The sequence below is a fragment of the Lithobates pipiens genome, unplaced genomic scaffold (genome assembly GCF_037356315.1).
Source record: "Lithobates pipiens isolate NorthernLeopardFrog02 unplaced genomic scaffold, aLitPip1_a1.2 Scaffold_17, whole genome shotgun sequence".
NCBI classification, from domain to species: Eukaryota; Metazoa; Chordata; class Amphibia; order Anura; family Ranidae; genus Lithobates; species Lithobates pipiens.
The window spans coordinates 8,692,814-8,708,106 of NW_027507755.1; the positions used below are offsets into that span (position 1 = coordinate 8,692,814).

A 15,293-nucleotide genomic window follows, 5' to 3' on the forward strand; every position below is an offset into this window, starting at 1 on the left:
TACACATATACACACACACACACACACACACACATATACATGCACACAGGAAAAGTTTTAGGCAGGCATGAAAAAAAAAAAATGCTGTAAATTTAGATATTTGCTTTCATAAATAGAAGTGTTAATAGTTTATTTTCTTCAAATAAAATGGAAACTAAATGAACAGAGAAGAAATTAAAATCAATATTTGGTGTGACCACCCTTTGCCTATAACGCAGCATCAATTCTTCTAGGTACACAAACACACAGTTTTTGGAGGAACTTAGCAGGTAGGTTGTTCCAAAAATTTTGGAGAACCACAGAACTTCTGTGGATGTAGGCTGCCTCAAATCCTTCCGTTTCTTCATGTAATCCCAGACTGACTCAATGTTGAGATTAGGGCTCTGTGGGGGACAAACCATCACTTCCCGGACTCCTTGTTCTTTATGCTGAAGATAGTTCTGAATGACATTGGCTATGTTTGGGTTTGTTGTCCTGCTGTGGAATTAATTTAGGACCAATCACATGCCTCCCTGATGGTATGGAATGATGGAAATGTATCTACCTATGTTTCCCAGCATTGAGGGCACCATTGGTCCTGACCAAATCTTCAGCTCTGTTTGCAGAAATGCAGTCCCAAACTTGCAAGGAACCTCCATCATGCTTCACAGTTGCCTGCAGGCACTCATCATTGTACCGCTCTCCATCCCTTTGGTGAACAAACTGCCTCCTTTCATCTGCTGCATCAAGTTTCCTTAGTCGACCACTGCCTCTATGGTCCTCAACGTTGCCCGTTTCTTCAAAAAAGCTTGAAAAGCACATCTTAATCTTTGCCTGGGAGAGACCTTGCTGATGTCTTGTTGCTGCGCATAGTCTTGCCATGGTTTGACTTGTGGCATGAAACGGTCTTCCACAACTTCACCTTAATAGCAGAGTTTGGCAGTTCCTCCCCCAGTTTTAAGGCTCCTACACAGCTGTTTCAATTATTGACCATTTCAATCTACATATGAAATTGATGATCATTAGCACCTGCTTGGTAGAATTGGTTCATTCTACACCTGACTCTAATCTTAAAAAAATCATGGATGCTGGTTTGAAATCAAAAAAAAAAAAGAGTAGCCACAACAAATATGGATTTTAATTTTTCTTCCGTTCACTCACTTTTTTTTGTATCAGTGTAAAAAATGCAAACAATTAAAACAGACACTATATCAGTGTTTCTCAACTCCAATCCTCAAGGCACCCCAACAGGTCATGTTTTCAGGCTTTTCATTATTTTGCACAGGATCAGTTTCACTGCCTTAGTAATTACCACACCTATTTCATCTGAAGGAAATCCTGAAAACATGACCCGTTGGGTCGCCTTCAGGACTGGAGTTGAGAAACATTGCACTATATTACCAAAAGTATTAGGGAGCCTGTCTTCACACGCACATGAACTTTAATGGCATCCCAGTCTTAGTCTGTAGGGTTCAAGATTGAGTTGGCCCACCCTTTGCAGCTTCAACTCTTCTGGGAAAGCTGTGCCCAAGGTTTATAGGAACGTTTGACCATTCTTCCAGAAGTGCATTTGTGAAGACAAGAAGGCCTGGCTCGCAGTCTCCACTCCAATTCATCCCAAAGGTGTTCTATCGGGTGGAGGTCAAGACTCTGTGCAAGCCAGTCAAGTTCCTCCATCCCAAATTCGCTCATCCATGTCTTTATGGACCTTGTTTGTGCCCTGGTGCGTAGTCATATTGGAACAGGAAGGGGCCATCCCAAAACTGTTCCCACAAAGTTGGAAGCATGAAATTCTCCAAAATGTCTTGGTATGCTGACGCCTTAAAGAGTTACATTCACTGGAACTCAGGGGCCAAGCCCAACCCCTGAAAAACAAGTTCACACCATAATCCCTCCTCCACCAAATGATTTGGACCGGTGCACAAAGCAAGGTCCATAAAGACATGGAATAGCGAGTTTGGCGTGGAGGAACTTAACTGGCCTGCACAGACCTCATCCTGATAGAATACCTTTGGGAGGAATTAGAGCAGAGTCTGCGAGCCCGGCCATCTCGTCCAACATCAGTGCCTAACTTTACAAATCAGCTTCGGGAGGAATGGTCAAACATTCCCATAGACATACTCCTAAACCTTGTGGACGGCCTTCCCAGAAGAGTTGAAGCTATTTTAGCTGCAAAGGGTGAGCCATGCCACTCTACTCTTCAATTCTACTCTTTGGAATACTCAGGTTGCTCCAGTTCACGCTCTCTCCTCCCAGGATGAATGTTTTAGAATTCTGTCTTTATAATCTGGGTGAGATTCATCCCAGAGGTTGGCATGTCCTTGCACAGCTGCAATCAACTGATGTTGTGTGACCTCCCTCCTGGTCATGTCTGAACGCGTGGCTCTCTCATAGTAAGATGGAGACGATGGACAGGGTCAAAAGATACTTCCTGTAAAGCCAGGAAGTGATGTACAGTGACAACACACCATTTTTTTTTTTTTTTTAAAACAAAAAACGTTTAAACTTGACGTTTAGAAGAGATAAGAGGAGTTTAGGCGAGACTAATGTTTTCACAGCTCATAAACTTCAGAAAACGTGAGAGAAGGTTTTTTTTCCTGCCTCTGAATGTCCCTGACAGAAAACGTCTGTAGTAGTCATATAGTGCAAAGACACAAAGAACAAAATAGAAGTGCTTCTAGAGGCAGGTGAAAAAAAAAACGCTTAGCCACGCTCCGTTTACAGGCATTTTTAATGCAGTTAAATTTTTGACTACTTGGAAAAAAAAAAAAAAAAAAATCTAAAACGCGAAATGTAAATGCAGCAAACCAACATTTTTAAACGTTGGTTACTATCTGTATAGTTAAATCGGTCAGGAGGGGTTTTAAAACGTCCTGTGTACATAAACCACTTACGGATCGCCCGCAGCAGTTTTACGGCGCTACTTTGAAGAGGAATATCGTTGTTATGGCAGCAGCTATCTACCATAACCCCGGTATCCTCTTCTTCAGATAAAAGCTTCCTGGATGGATGTCATGCTCATCCTAAAGCTCCCAGTAAATTCCAGCCTTCACTTGCTGTGCAGAAAACGAAGTTAAATATCGTGATCTGCATACTCGGTCCAGGTCCTGGATGGTATTGAACCAGTTTTAGAAGTAGGTCAGCAATGGCAGCTTACGCATTTCTCTAATGATCTGCTTCCTTCAGCCATTTCTTTAGCTCTCAAATGCTGAATGAAGAAAGTTTCCAGGAAAAAAAAAAAGGCTACACAGTTCTCCTCCATACAAAGTGTTAGGTAATAAATACCATTTCTAGCTAAATGACAGACTAAACGGATCTCTCAAGTCATATCCTCTTCCAGTCATAAAATATACATTTCTTACCAGGAAATGGCTGGGAGATAATTTGGTTCTTGACGACAATGTGAGGGATTTGGGATTTGATTTGAACGGCTTCACGAGACAATTGTGCAAATATTTCTTTACAAAGCAGAACATTCTGTGCGGCTTCCAGTTTGGTCTGCCAATGTGGAGTCCCTGGAAACGAGAAAGGCAGAGGGTTTTCACATGGAGTGCAGCTAACCAATTGCAACAGATGGCAATGAGAGACTGGCTGAAAACATCTAACAGATCAGGCAATGAATACAAGGTGCAGAGGTGGAGGGACACAAAATACCAATCTGGAATCCAAATCCTACATACAAATATTTAACCACTTCAAGACCGCTATATTATATATATATATATATATATATATATATATATATATATATATATATATATATATATATATATATATATATATATATATATATATATATATATATATATATATATAGACACACACACACAGCATATCGCAAAAGTGAGTACACCCCTCCCGTTTTTGTAAATATTTTATTATATCTTTTCATGTGACAACACTGAAGAAATGACACTTTACTACAATGTAAAGTAGTGAGTGTACAGCTTGTATAACAGCGTAAATTTGCGGTCTCCTCAAAATAACTCACTCAACACACAGCCATTAATGTCTAAACCGCTGACAACAAAAGTGAGTACACCTTTAAGTAAAAATGTCCAAATTGGACCCAATTAGCCATTTTCCCTCCCCGGTATCATCCCCAGACTTGTTAGTGTTAGAAGGTCTCTAGTGTGAATGTGGAGCAGGTTTGTTAAATTTGGTGTTATCGCTCTCACTCTCTCATGCTGGTCACTGGATGTTCAACATGACACCTCATGGCAAAGAACTCTGAGGATCTCATAAAAAGAATTGTTGCTCTACATAAAGATGGCCTAGGCTATAAGAAGATTGCCAAGACCCTGAAACTGAGCTGAAGCATGGTAGCCAAGACCATACAGCGGTTTGACAGGACAGGTTCCACTCAGAACAGGACTCACCATGGTCAACCAAAGAAGTTGAGTGCACGTGCTCAGCATCATAGCCAGAGGTTGTCTTTGGGAAATAGATGTATGAATGCTGCCAGCATTGCTGCAGAGGTTGAAGGAGTGGAGGGTCAGCCTGTCAGTGCTCAGGCCATACGCCGTACACTGCATCAAATTGGTCTGCATGGCTGTCATCCCAGAAGGAAGCCTCTTCTAAAGATGATGCACAAGAAAGCCCCCAAACAGTTTTCTGAAGAAAAGCAGACTAAGGACATGGATTACTGGAACCATGTCCTGTGCTCTGATGAGACCAAGATAAATTTATTTGGTTCAGATGGTGTCAAGCGTGTGTGGCGGCAACCAGAAGTACAAATACAACTGTGTCTTGCCTACAGTCAAGCATGGTGGTGGGAGTGTCATGGTCTGGGACTGCATGAGCGATGCCAGCACTGGGAAGCTACAGTTCATGGAGGGAACCATGAACGCCAACATGTACTGCGACATACTGAAGCAGAGCATGATCCCCTCCCTTTGGAGACTGGGCTGCAGGACAGTATTCCAACATGATAACGACCCCAAACACACCTCCAAGATGACCACTGCCTTGCTAAAGAAGCTGAGGGCAAAGGCGATGGACTGGCCAAGTGTGTCTCCAGACCTAAACTCTATACAGCATCTGTAAGACATCCTCAAAATGGAAGGTTAAGTGCAAGGTCTCCAACATCCACCAGCTCCATGATGTCGTCATGGAGGAGTAGAAGAGGAGTGGCAACCTGTGAAGCTCTGGTGAACTCCATGCCCAAGAGGGTTTAGGCAGTGCTGGAAAATGATGGCCACACAAAATTGGGCACAAATATACTTTGGGCCCAAATTTGACATGTTCACTTTTGTTGCCAGTGGTTTAGACATTAATAGTTGTGTGTCGAGTTATTTTGAGGGGACAGCAAATTTACAAAAGCTGTACACTCACTACTTTACATTGTAGCAAATTGTCATTTCTTCAGTGTTGTCACATGAAAAGATACAATTTAAAAAAAAAAAATGACAAAAATGTGAGGGGTGTACTTACTTTTGTGAGATACTGTTTATCTAGTGTGTGTGTTGGTTTTAAGTGGTTTACCTGATCTATGGCTGCAGCTGTCAGCCATAACCCCAATTATGTTTGCAGCCGGAGGGGTGGTGACATGTTGGGTACCTATCTTTACATTTTACTCAAAAATGGGGTAATGTATTGTGTTTTTTTGCATTTAAATTCAATAAAAAGTGAACAACCAGCATTTTATACTCCAGGGTCTCTGCTAAAAAACAAAAACATATGTTTGTGGCACTTTAAGTAGTTTCCTAGCAAAAAAAATACTGCTGTCTACTTGTAAACAAAAAATTGTCAAAAAAGGCCTGGGCTTCAAGTGTTAGGGCCCTTTCACACAGGCTTTTCTGTCAGTTTTTCAGGCGGACTTGATCGGACACTCCATTCAGCCCTATGGAGCGGCGGATGTCAGTGGTGACATGTCCGTTAACATGCGCAGTTATCCGATCCTGTCCGTGAAATCCAGACGGATGGAAACCCTATTTTCCATCCGTCTGGTGAATTGGATGAAAACGGGCAGGCGGTCCGTTTCACCCGATTTCCATAGACGACAGCTGGGCTTTGACTGGACCATCTCCTCACAGTGAGTGGAGACCGACCTGTCATCCGCCTGCTTAGCGGGGATCAGCAGCTCGATCCCCACTGAGCAAAGCAAAGTCCATACATGGACAAGCCCGTGTGAAAGAACCCTAAAAGACTTACTCAAAAAAAAAACAATAAAAAAAATAAACACACAACAGCTACTTAAATAGTCAAAGTGACAGTTGTCTGTGTAAAGCTTGCCTATGACCCTGTGATATTTACCTCTGCAGCAATCCCCTGCCACTCTGCAGATACTACAAAAATACTTGGTGTCTGTCAAGCCCTCTGTCATATGACTATGTTTGACCTGACAATTGGTCACTATGCCCAAATACTGCATAATAGGGGGAGGGAGTTGCATGCTTTTCCATATACCCAAAACACGTTTTTCTATTGACAGCTGTGATGGGGGAAGCACTGGCAGATGAACACTTGAGAAGCGAGGGGGTTTGATCTGCTTTACATGTCTCTTTGATACAATTGCAGATGCAAGTGCAATAATGCAAATAAAAGCTGAAAAAAAATGTAATTACTGACAATAAGCACACTAAGGGAACTTTACCCCCTAGGACACACAACTGTTTAGTGAGTGTGTGTGTGTGTGTGTATAATATTATATATATATATATATATATATATATATATATATATATATATATATATATATATATATACACACACACAGTAATTTTTTTTGTTATACATTGATCAATAGCCTTTAATGCCAAACTGAAGACAGACTCTAAATTTTGAGTTTGATGAATTAGAACAAAAAAGCAAAATATAACTATAGATAACCGTCCTCTTTTATAGTATACTTCCTTAAAAACAAAACTAGACAGTTATACAAGACAGGCCTTTTGTACTCAAAGTAAAATCCTTTTCTTGGAGGCAATTCCGGGTTATAGTGCAGCCTAGAGGTGGCTTGGACACTGCCAAAAAAATAAATAAAAAAGTTGTAGAACAACCCAGGAAAACCCTCTCCTACTCCCAGCATACCTCAGTTTTGCAGCAAAGCAGTAATACAGCATGATCACAGGACCCATAAAGGGTCGGACTTTAGAGGAGGAGCAGTATCCTAGTTAAGGTGAAAGGCTGAACATACTTTAGGTAGGAAGGAAGCTCTGGAACACAACACCACCTTGTCCTTGTGTAAGACTAGAATGGGTTTTGTACAGAATAAGGTCACCGGGTCAGACATTTAGCTTGCAGGGCGGAAGGCAACAAGAAACACAACTGAGGGAGAGTGGAAAAGGGAATACCCTTGACCAGACAAAAGCCAATTTTTGAAGTGCCGAGGAACACAAATTTAGATACCGTGGAGTTAAAGGGGGAGACACCTGGGCCAAAGTTATCGATCAAAGAAAAGGAAACAATCACAAGCACAAAGTCCTGACCCTTGTGGTGGGTAGGGCCAAACGCTGGTCCAGACTCATCTGTTAAAAGACAAGGATTCGTCCCACAGAAAATTCTTTAGGGAGAAATCTTTTCGCCTTGAACCAAGCAAAGGTCTTCTATGTACAGTGTCTAGGTCTTCCATGTACCTTGAGGGAAGCAGGCTTCCTAGCTTTTGGCAGCATGGGAGTCACTGATTTAAGGCCTCATTCACACTATGGTGCAGGCACATCAGTTTTTCTGCACACGTTCTGCAAGGGATCAAAGAAAACAATGGTTCTCTATGCGCTTTGTTCACACCGCAGTGTGTGGAATTTATTTTTTTGGCACAGGAATCTGCAACTTGTATGCAGGTTTCGGGGAAAAAAAAAAAACACCTTACATGAAATCAACATTGGTGTTAACAGGGCACATAACTGATGCGTATGAAAACCGATGTCAAAATGCATAAAAACTCACCGAAAACGCAAATGAAAACCGATGTCTTCTGATATAAAATGTCATCTCTGCAAGTGAAATCTGCGTGGTTTTCCAATCATGTTTTCATGCATGTATGGTGCGAACAAGCCCTCAAAAGAAGCCATTACATAGGGCATGCCACTGAAGCCAGAAAGATGATGGGCGACATCAGTGGTGTAGTGGTTAACCCTTTCGTCTAGCAGTAAAAAGGATCGTTGGTTCGAATCCCAACCATGACACCACCTGCCTGCAGTTTGCATGTTCTTCCTGTGCCTGCGTGTGTTTCCTCCGGGTACTCTAGTTTCCTCCCATACTCCAAAGACATGCTTGTAGGTTAATTGGATCCGGTCTAAAAATTGGGCCTAGTATGTATGAATGTGAGTTAGGGACATTAGATTGTAAGCTCCTTGATGGCAGGGACTGACGTGAATGTATAATTTATATGTAAAGCACTGCGTAAACTGACAGCACTATACAAGTACCTGAAATAATAATACAAGGTGGTAAATTGGTTTTTGAAACAAAAAAGATTAAGGCAATCTGGAAGAGTGCTTGTAGCATCTTTCCAGGAGTTTAAACAGGTAGGAGTACCACAAAATGCCTGGGCATGTTCAGCCTGAAGGCCAGGAAGTCCACAGCTGGAGTTCATTACCAGTAAAAAAGGTTCTGGAACATCTCTGGGTCTAGAGACCACTTCCATAGACCTAGGTGCTGTCACAGTTGAGAAAGTCTGCCTACTAACTGTCCATTCCTGGGCTGTAGACAGCGGGCAAGTTCAATTCTGCCCATGACAGTATCCGCTCTACACCTCTTTCCACTGCGAGTTTTCTATTTCCTCCCTTATGGTTGATATACACCCGCTGCTGTGGTACTGTCAATATGAATCTAGATCAGGGGTAGGCAACCTTTAAGACGTGAAGATCTAACTTAAAGCGGGGTTAAAATCCTAAAGTGGAACTTCTGCTCATCGGAACCCTCCCCCCCTCCGGTGTCACATTTGGCACCTTTCAGGGGGGAGGGGGTGCAGATACCTGTCTAAGACAGGTATTTGCACCCACTTCTGGGCATAGACTCCCACAGGAGTCTATGCCGTTTCCTGTCCCACCGTGCCGTCTGCTGGGACACACACGGGTCCCAGAGACGGCACGGACCATTCCTAGCTCGCTGCGCGACTCGTGCATGCGCAGTAGGGAACCGGGAAGTGAAGCCGCAACGCTTCACTTCCCGATTCCCCCACTTAGAATGACGGCGGCAGCAGCCGAGACCCAATCGATAAATTGGTCTCGGCTGCCGACAGCGCTGGACCTTGGGACAGGTGAGTGTCTGTTTATTAAAAGTCAGCAGCTGTAGTATTTATAGCTGCTGGCTTTTAATATTTTTTTTTTGTAGGTGGAATCCCTCTTTAACAACATGGAGGAGATCAAAGATCACCAGGTGCACCTTATTATTAATTTCTAGAAAAATGTTTTACTAGTAAGCCCCCAATAATATATAAAGCCCTAGAATTCTTTCCAGGGCCACAAGCCAAAGTATTGTGACCACAGTGTGCATACACCCCTGGGCACTGCCTTTGCAGCTTAAGGGGGAGTAGTTGGAAGGTGGTAAAACCGTGGTTTAGCCGTCTCCCAACCACTAGAGTGAACAAGCCTAACACACAGACCACTTTACAAAGTATCACCAAAATAACCCCCTCTGTTCAATGCAATTCAGTCCTTACCCATATTCCGCACAATAAAGATCCCAGCCTACTTTCTCAGTACAGACTCCCTGTCCAGGACAGACCAACCAGCTCTTCAAATACAGAACCCCCCCCATAGCACAGCCCTCCCCCACACATTACAGGCCCCCTCTTCACAGTTCAGGTGCATCAATCCAAAAACAAAAAACCTCTCTTCCCTTACCTCCTACCCACCCCGCTGCAAAACCACAAAAACAGAACATACCCAGCTCAGAGTAATAAGTCCGAAGTAGTGGAGGAGACCTGCTCTGGCACTGAGCAAATTCTCTCACTGAAGCTGCTGCGGTCCCCCTCACCGTTTTTTATTTGGGTTACACATCTAAAGAAACTTCTGCAGCAGCAGCCCCCCCAGTGAGCCCACACCTGCTGTGCTGCTTCAGTGAGAGAATTAGCTCAGTGCAAGAGCAAGTCCCTTCCGCTGCTCTGCCCGCCTCTCTCAACTGCTCAGCCTGCCGGGTTTGTTCTTTCCTTCCTGATCTGACAGCAGCCCCAGTGCGGCCACACCTGCTGCTTCATTAGCTCAGTGTTTGAGCAAGTCTCTTCCACCGCTCCACCCTCCTGACTCTCGCCTTCAGCGCTCTGCCTGCCTCTCTCCTCCACCTCTACGCCCGCCCGGCTCTCAACTTCTGAAGCCTGGACTTCTCACCCTGGTCTGCCACTGGGAAGGAGCAGTTTAGCCTGGGGTCGGCAATGTGATGCGATGTACTCGTCGCCTGGCCGTGATCGACGGGATGCCGACCCCGGATCTAGATTGTATGACCCTCAAGCTGAGAGGTCCAGTGTACCAGGAACATAGCCAAAAATGTACATTTTCTTTTTCTTACCAACAAATATTTAGCAGAATACATATTGGCCTAAACTGAACTTTGAGTTGTAAAATAGTTTTTTTTTTTTTTGGATGTGAATTCAACCAGAAAGTAAAAAAATTATTTTTTCTTTTTCACAATTGTCGATCATTGTTTATAGAGAAAAAAATAAAAAAAATGCAGAGGTGATCAAATACCACCAAAAGAAAGCTCAATTTGTAGGAATAAAAGAACATCAATTTTGTTTGGGTACAGTGTCGCACGACCGTGCAATTGTCAGTTAAAGCGACGCAGTGCCATATCGCAAAAAATGGCCTGGTCAATAAGGGGGTTAGATCCTTCCAGGGCTGAAGTGGTTAAGCTTTACATCTTTGAGCTCAGATACACTGAAGCTGTGTAGCCAACCCAGCTATTGAGGACATGTAAACTTACATAAGTTTAAATGGAAGTCCCGCAAATTATAATTTTTTTTTAAAAAGTCAGCAGCTACAAAAATACTGCAGCTGCTGACTAAAAATAAGGACACTTACCTGTCCAGGGTTCCCGCGATGTCAGCACCTGAAGCCAAACCGTCCCTCAGTCCTCAGATGCTGCCACCGCCATCTTCAGTAAGGGAAACAGGAAATGAAGCCTTGCAGCGTCACTTCCTGGTTCCCTGCTGTGCATACGGGAGTCGCGCTGCACAATCTAAATGGTCCCTGCTGTATCTGGGGCCCGTGTGTGCCCCGGCAGACAGCGGGGCGAGAAGAGGCGTAGACTCCCACAGGAGTCTATGCCCAGAAGTGGCTGCAAATACCTGTCTTAGACAAGTATCTTCACCCCCCCCCCCCCCCCCCCCCCTGAAAGATGCCAAATGTGACAACGGGGGGGTTCTGAAAAGTGGAGGTTTAATTTTTGTGTGAACCTCCACTTTAAAAATTATACATATGGCTGTTTTGTTCCTCTTGAAATGTAATACTAAAGTAAAACTATAGGCAAAACAGTTTTCATTTTTGATAGCTCAAGGTAGCGTCATATTTTGTGCCATCTTAATCCCATTGGGGAGATTTCGTTTCACTTCCTGTCCCATTTCCAAAATTAAGGGTATTCCTTAGGGACCCCCAGGTCACAAGAACTAGTATCTAGGGCTGAAACAACTAATCGATTAATCGACAACTAATCTATTAAATTAATCGATTAATCGGCCGGTAACAAAATGGGGTTAAAGTAAATGAGTCTGATGATATTCACCAGATTGACCATTTAATAGTATATCTCTTCTCTAATAGTATATACAGCGTATATCTCTCCTCTAATAGTATATACAGTATATCTCTCCAATGGTATATACAGTATTTCTCCTCTAATAGCATATACAGTATATATCCCCTCTAATAGTGTATATAACCTCTAATAGTGTATACAGTATATCTCTTCTAATACTATGTACAGTATATATCCCCTCTAATAGATACAGTATATCTCTTCTGTCTGTTATTCTCAGAGTGGATTAGATATTTTGCTCCTTAACCATATAGTTGGTTATTTATATTTACCACTGCATATAGAGATATTTAAGAATAAATTGACTTTTTTTTTTTTTAACTTTACATATTAACTAAATTATACACCACACCTTTTTTTTTACGGTTAACTGATTAATCGAAACAATAATTGGCCAACTAATCGATTATGAAAATAATCGTTAGTTGCAGCCCTACTAGTATCCCCATTAGAAGAGTTCCCCTCGATTACTTTTCTGGGGACAACCCAAAATTTGGGATTTTTTTTTTTACTTTCACGTTGAACGATAATGGTAAACAGGACAAATAGCGAAGGGAAATCTCCCTAACGGGGGCACAGACAGCCGTGTAACTTAACAGGTGCCCTAATCCCTCTCCACTATCCAAACTAAAAAAAAATATATATTTTCTTTTAGTTATAATTTCAATTTTATGTTATTCCCATTTCCTATTTATTACACTATACCAGTGATGGCAAACCTTTTTGAGCCCAAGTGCCCAAACAGCAACATAAAGTCAACTTATTTATTTCAAAGTGCCAACATCCATCGCCATGCAGCAAATCGCACATCTCATCACACTGTAAACTTCTAGCACATTGTGTATTGGCCTTCAGCTCACACCACGCTCTTGTCCAGCCACATCACATCAGTGAGCTACAGCACATTATACATCCCCAAGTAACTCATAGCACCACACCTCCTCACCATGCATCACACCCCTCCATGCAGCTCATGGCACACTCCATCACACATTTGGTCCCCCCTCTGCAACTCCCCACTCTCTCTTCCCTCTGTTGTGGTACGGCAGTGGCACAGTGACACTCATGTAGCCAGTCTTGCTCCATCTGCCCACACACACCTCTCCTGCTATCATCATAGCACAGAACATGCCCACGTGGCGCAGCTCATCACCGGCCGCTCCGGCCTCATCTCACCAATGGAACAAATCAGGACAGTATGGGGACACTGGGCGCTTTGTCCTTCTAGTGAAGTATGAGGAGGCCGTGTTTGCCGGAGCTTCTGAGTGCCAGATGTGGCACACGTGCCATAGGTTCGCCACCACTGCACTATACTCTATATTTAAAGAACAAACTCCTCAAATCTTTTGTTTCCTCTTATGTTGTGACAAGCTATCAATGTATGGTTACCCTGCTGTAAAACAATATAAATATGCACTGACTGTAGGATAACAAAAACATAACGTGTACCTGGTTTTGCTTTAGGTACAGGACGTTTGAACAAATTCACTGTTCCTAGGTCACCAATGTCTGGGGATTGCTTCTGAATGGAAACCTGCAAAAATCAACAACAAAAAGACATTATTAAAGACCAGACCTTTTCTGGCACTTTGTTTACATGTAACAAACTTTTTTTTTTTTGCTAGAAATGACTTAGAACCCTCAAACATATATATTTTTTAAAGCAGAGGTCATAGAGAATAAATTGGTGGGTTTTTCAATTGTTCGTGTCACATGGTATTTGTGCAGCGTTTTTTTTTGGGGGGGGGGGGGGTAGATACACTTTTTTTATTTTATTTTAATGCAAACACGCAACACAAAAAAAACCCCACAATTTTCTTAAAAAATACAAGAGTGGATATAGATACCAAACATGTTGAGCTTTAAAAATTGCGCACGCCCATGCAACAGCGACAAACATCGTACATTTTACTATCCGTAGGCGACACTTTAAAAGCCTTAACATTTTACCACTTTGTGTGTGTGTGGGACTGACACACGCATATACTATCATGGGGAAACAGGGACACTAAAAAAAAATTCCTACATTTTTTGTTTAAATTTTTACACTGTTGCTTTACATTTTTTTTTTTAAATCACTTTTATTGCTGTCACAAGGAATGTAAACATCCCTTGTACAGCAATAAGCATGCGACATTTACTCTTTATGGAGGAATCTGGGGTCTGTAAAACCCCAAATCCCTCCTCTGCCATAGAAAGCATTCAAAAACACCAAGATCAGTGTTTTGGAATATTTTTGTTTTTGCAAGTGGTTAATTAAAATCCTCTTGTGATATTGGAAAAGCAAATGCCAGTCCAGGAAAACCTGAAGTAAAAATTTAGCTCTGCTTAAAAGTTTGCATACCCTGGCAGAAATCGTGAAATGTTGGCATTGGTATTGATATATATGACTGATCATGCCCAAAAAAAAAAAAATCTTTTATTTAAGCACTTCAATACCAGGCACTTAGACGCCTTCCTGCCCAAGCCAATTTTCAGCTTTCAGCGCTGTCGCAATTTGAATGACAATTGCGTGGTCAAACACTGTACCCAAACTGATTTTTTATAAATTTGTTCCCACAAATAGAGCTCTCTTTTGGTGGTATTTGATCACCTCTGCCATTTTTATTTTTTGCGCGACAAATAAAAAAAAAAAAAAAGACCGAAAATTTTGAAAAAAAAAACAAGTTTTTGTTTGCTTCTGTTAAATTTTTATGTAAATAAGTAAGTTTTCTTCTTCAATGATGGGCACTGATAAGGCGGCACTGATGGGCACCGATGAGGTGGCACCAATGAGGTGGTATTGAGTACTGATAGGCGGCACTGGTATGCGGCACTGATGGGCACTCATAGGCGGCAATGATGGGTACTGATAGGTGGCATGGATGGGCAATGATGGGTGGCATTGCTGGGCATCACTGATTTCATTTGTTACATGATAGTGCCAGTCAGTGCCCATTTGTGGGAGCATGAAATTGTCCAGAATGTCTTGGTATGCTGATGCCTTAAAGTGGTTGTATAGTCATAAAAATGACTTTTACCTACAAGAAAGCCTATAATAAGGCTTAAGGCCCATACACACGATCAGACTTTTTGACAACAAACATGCAAATTAGCTGTTTTGGAGCAACATCCGACCGTGTGTACGCTCCATCGGACAAACTTTTTTGGTTTTCATCGGACTTTTGTTGGCTGTGCGAATGGACAAACTTTCTGGCAACAAAAGTCTGATGGAGCAAAGTCTGATCGTGTGTACAGAAAACCATAGGACTTTTGTACAAAGTACAAACAGGCATGCTCAGAACCAATGCAAAAGATCAGACAACAATACAGAAGTTGACCACAGGTGGCGGTAAAGAGCAGAAAAACCACGTGATTTGGTGAAAGTTGGCTGAAAAAGTCCTGCTGTGTGTATGCAATACAAGTTCAGGGCCGACGCCCTTTGTACAAAAATCCAAGGGAAAGTTTGTACAAAGTCCTATCGTGTGTATGAGGCTTTACTTGTAGGAAAGAAAAAAAAAAAAAAATCTCCTAAACCCATACGGTTTAGGAGATATTCCCCTTGCAACGGCGCATGCGCACAGGGGATATTCCACTCACAGCGCCGGAGCCGCGATACCCGGAAGAAACGCAGAGGGAAC

The 15,293-nt window shown here is 42.4% G+C and overlaps 1 protein-coding gene across 1 annotated transcript in view; it reads right to left on the reverse strand.

The window, feature by feature from the left end:
* The window catches only part of MED17 (mediator complex subunit 17), a gene marked incomplete at its 5' end in the record, with an annotated part of 40,679 nt that extends 27,472 nt beyond the window's left edge, over window positions 1-13,207 (reverse strand). Inside the window, 2 exon segments of the mRNA XM_077484982.1 lie at window positions 3,342-3,494; window positions 13,123-13,207. Of these exon segments, the coding sequence (XP_077341108.1) occupies window positions 3,342-3,494; window positions 13,123-13,207 (238 nt within the window).
* Window positions 13,208-15,293: the final 2,086 nt, after the last annotated feature.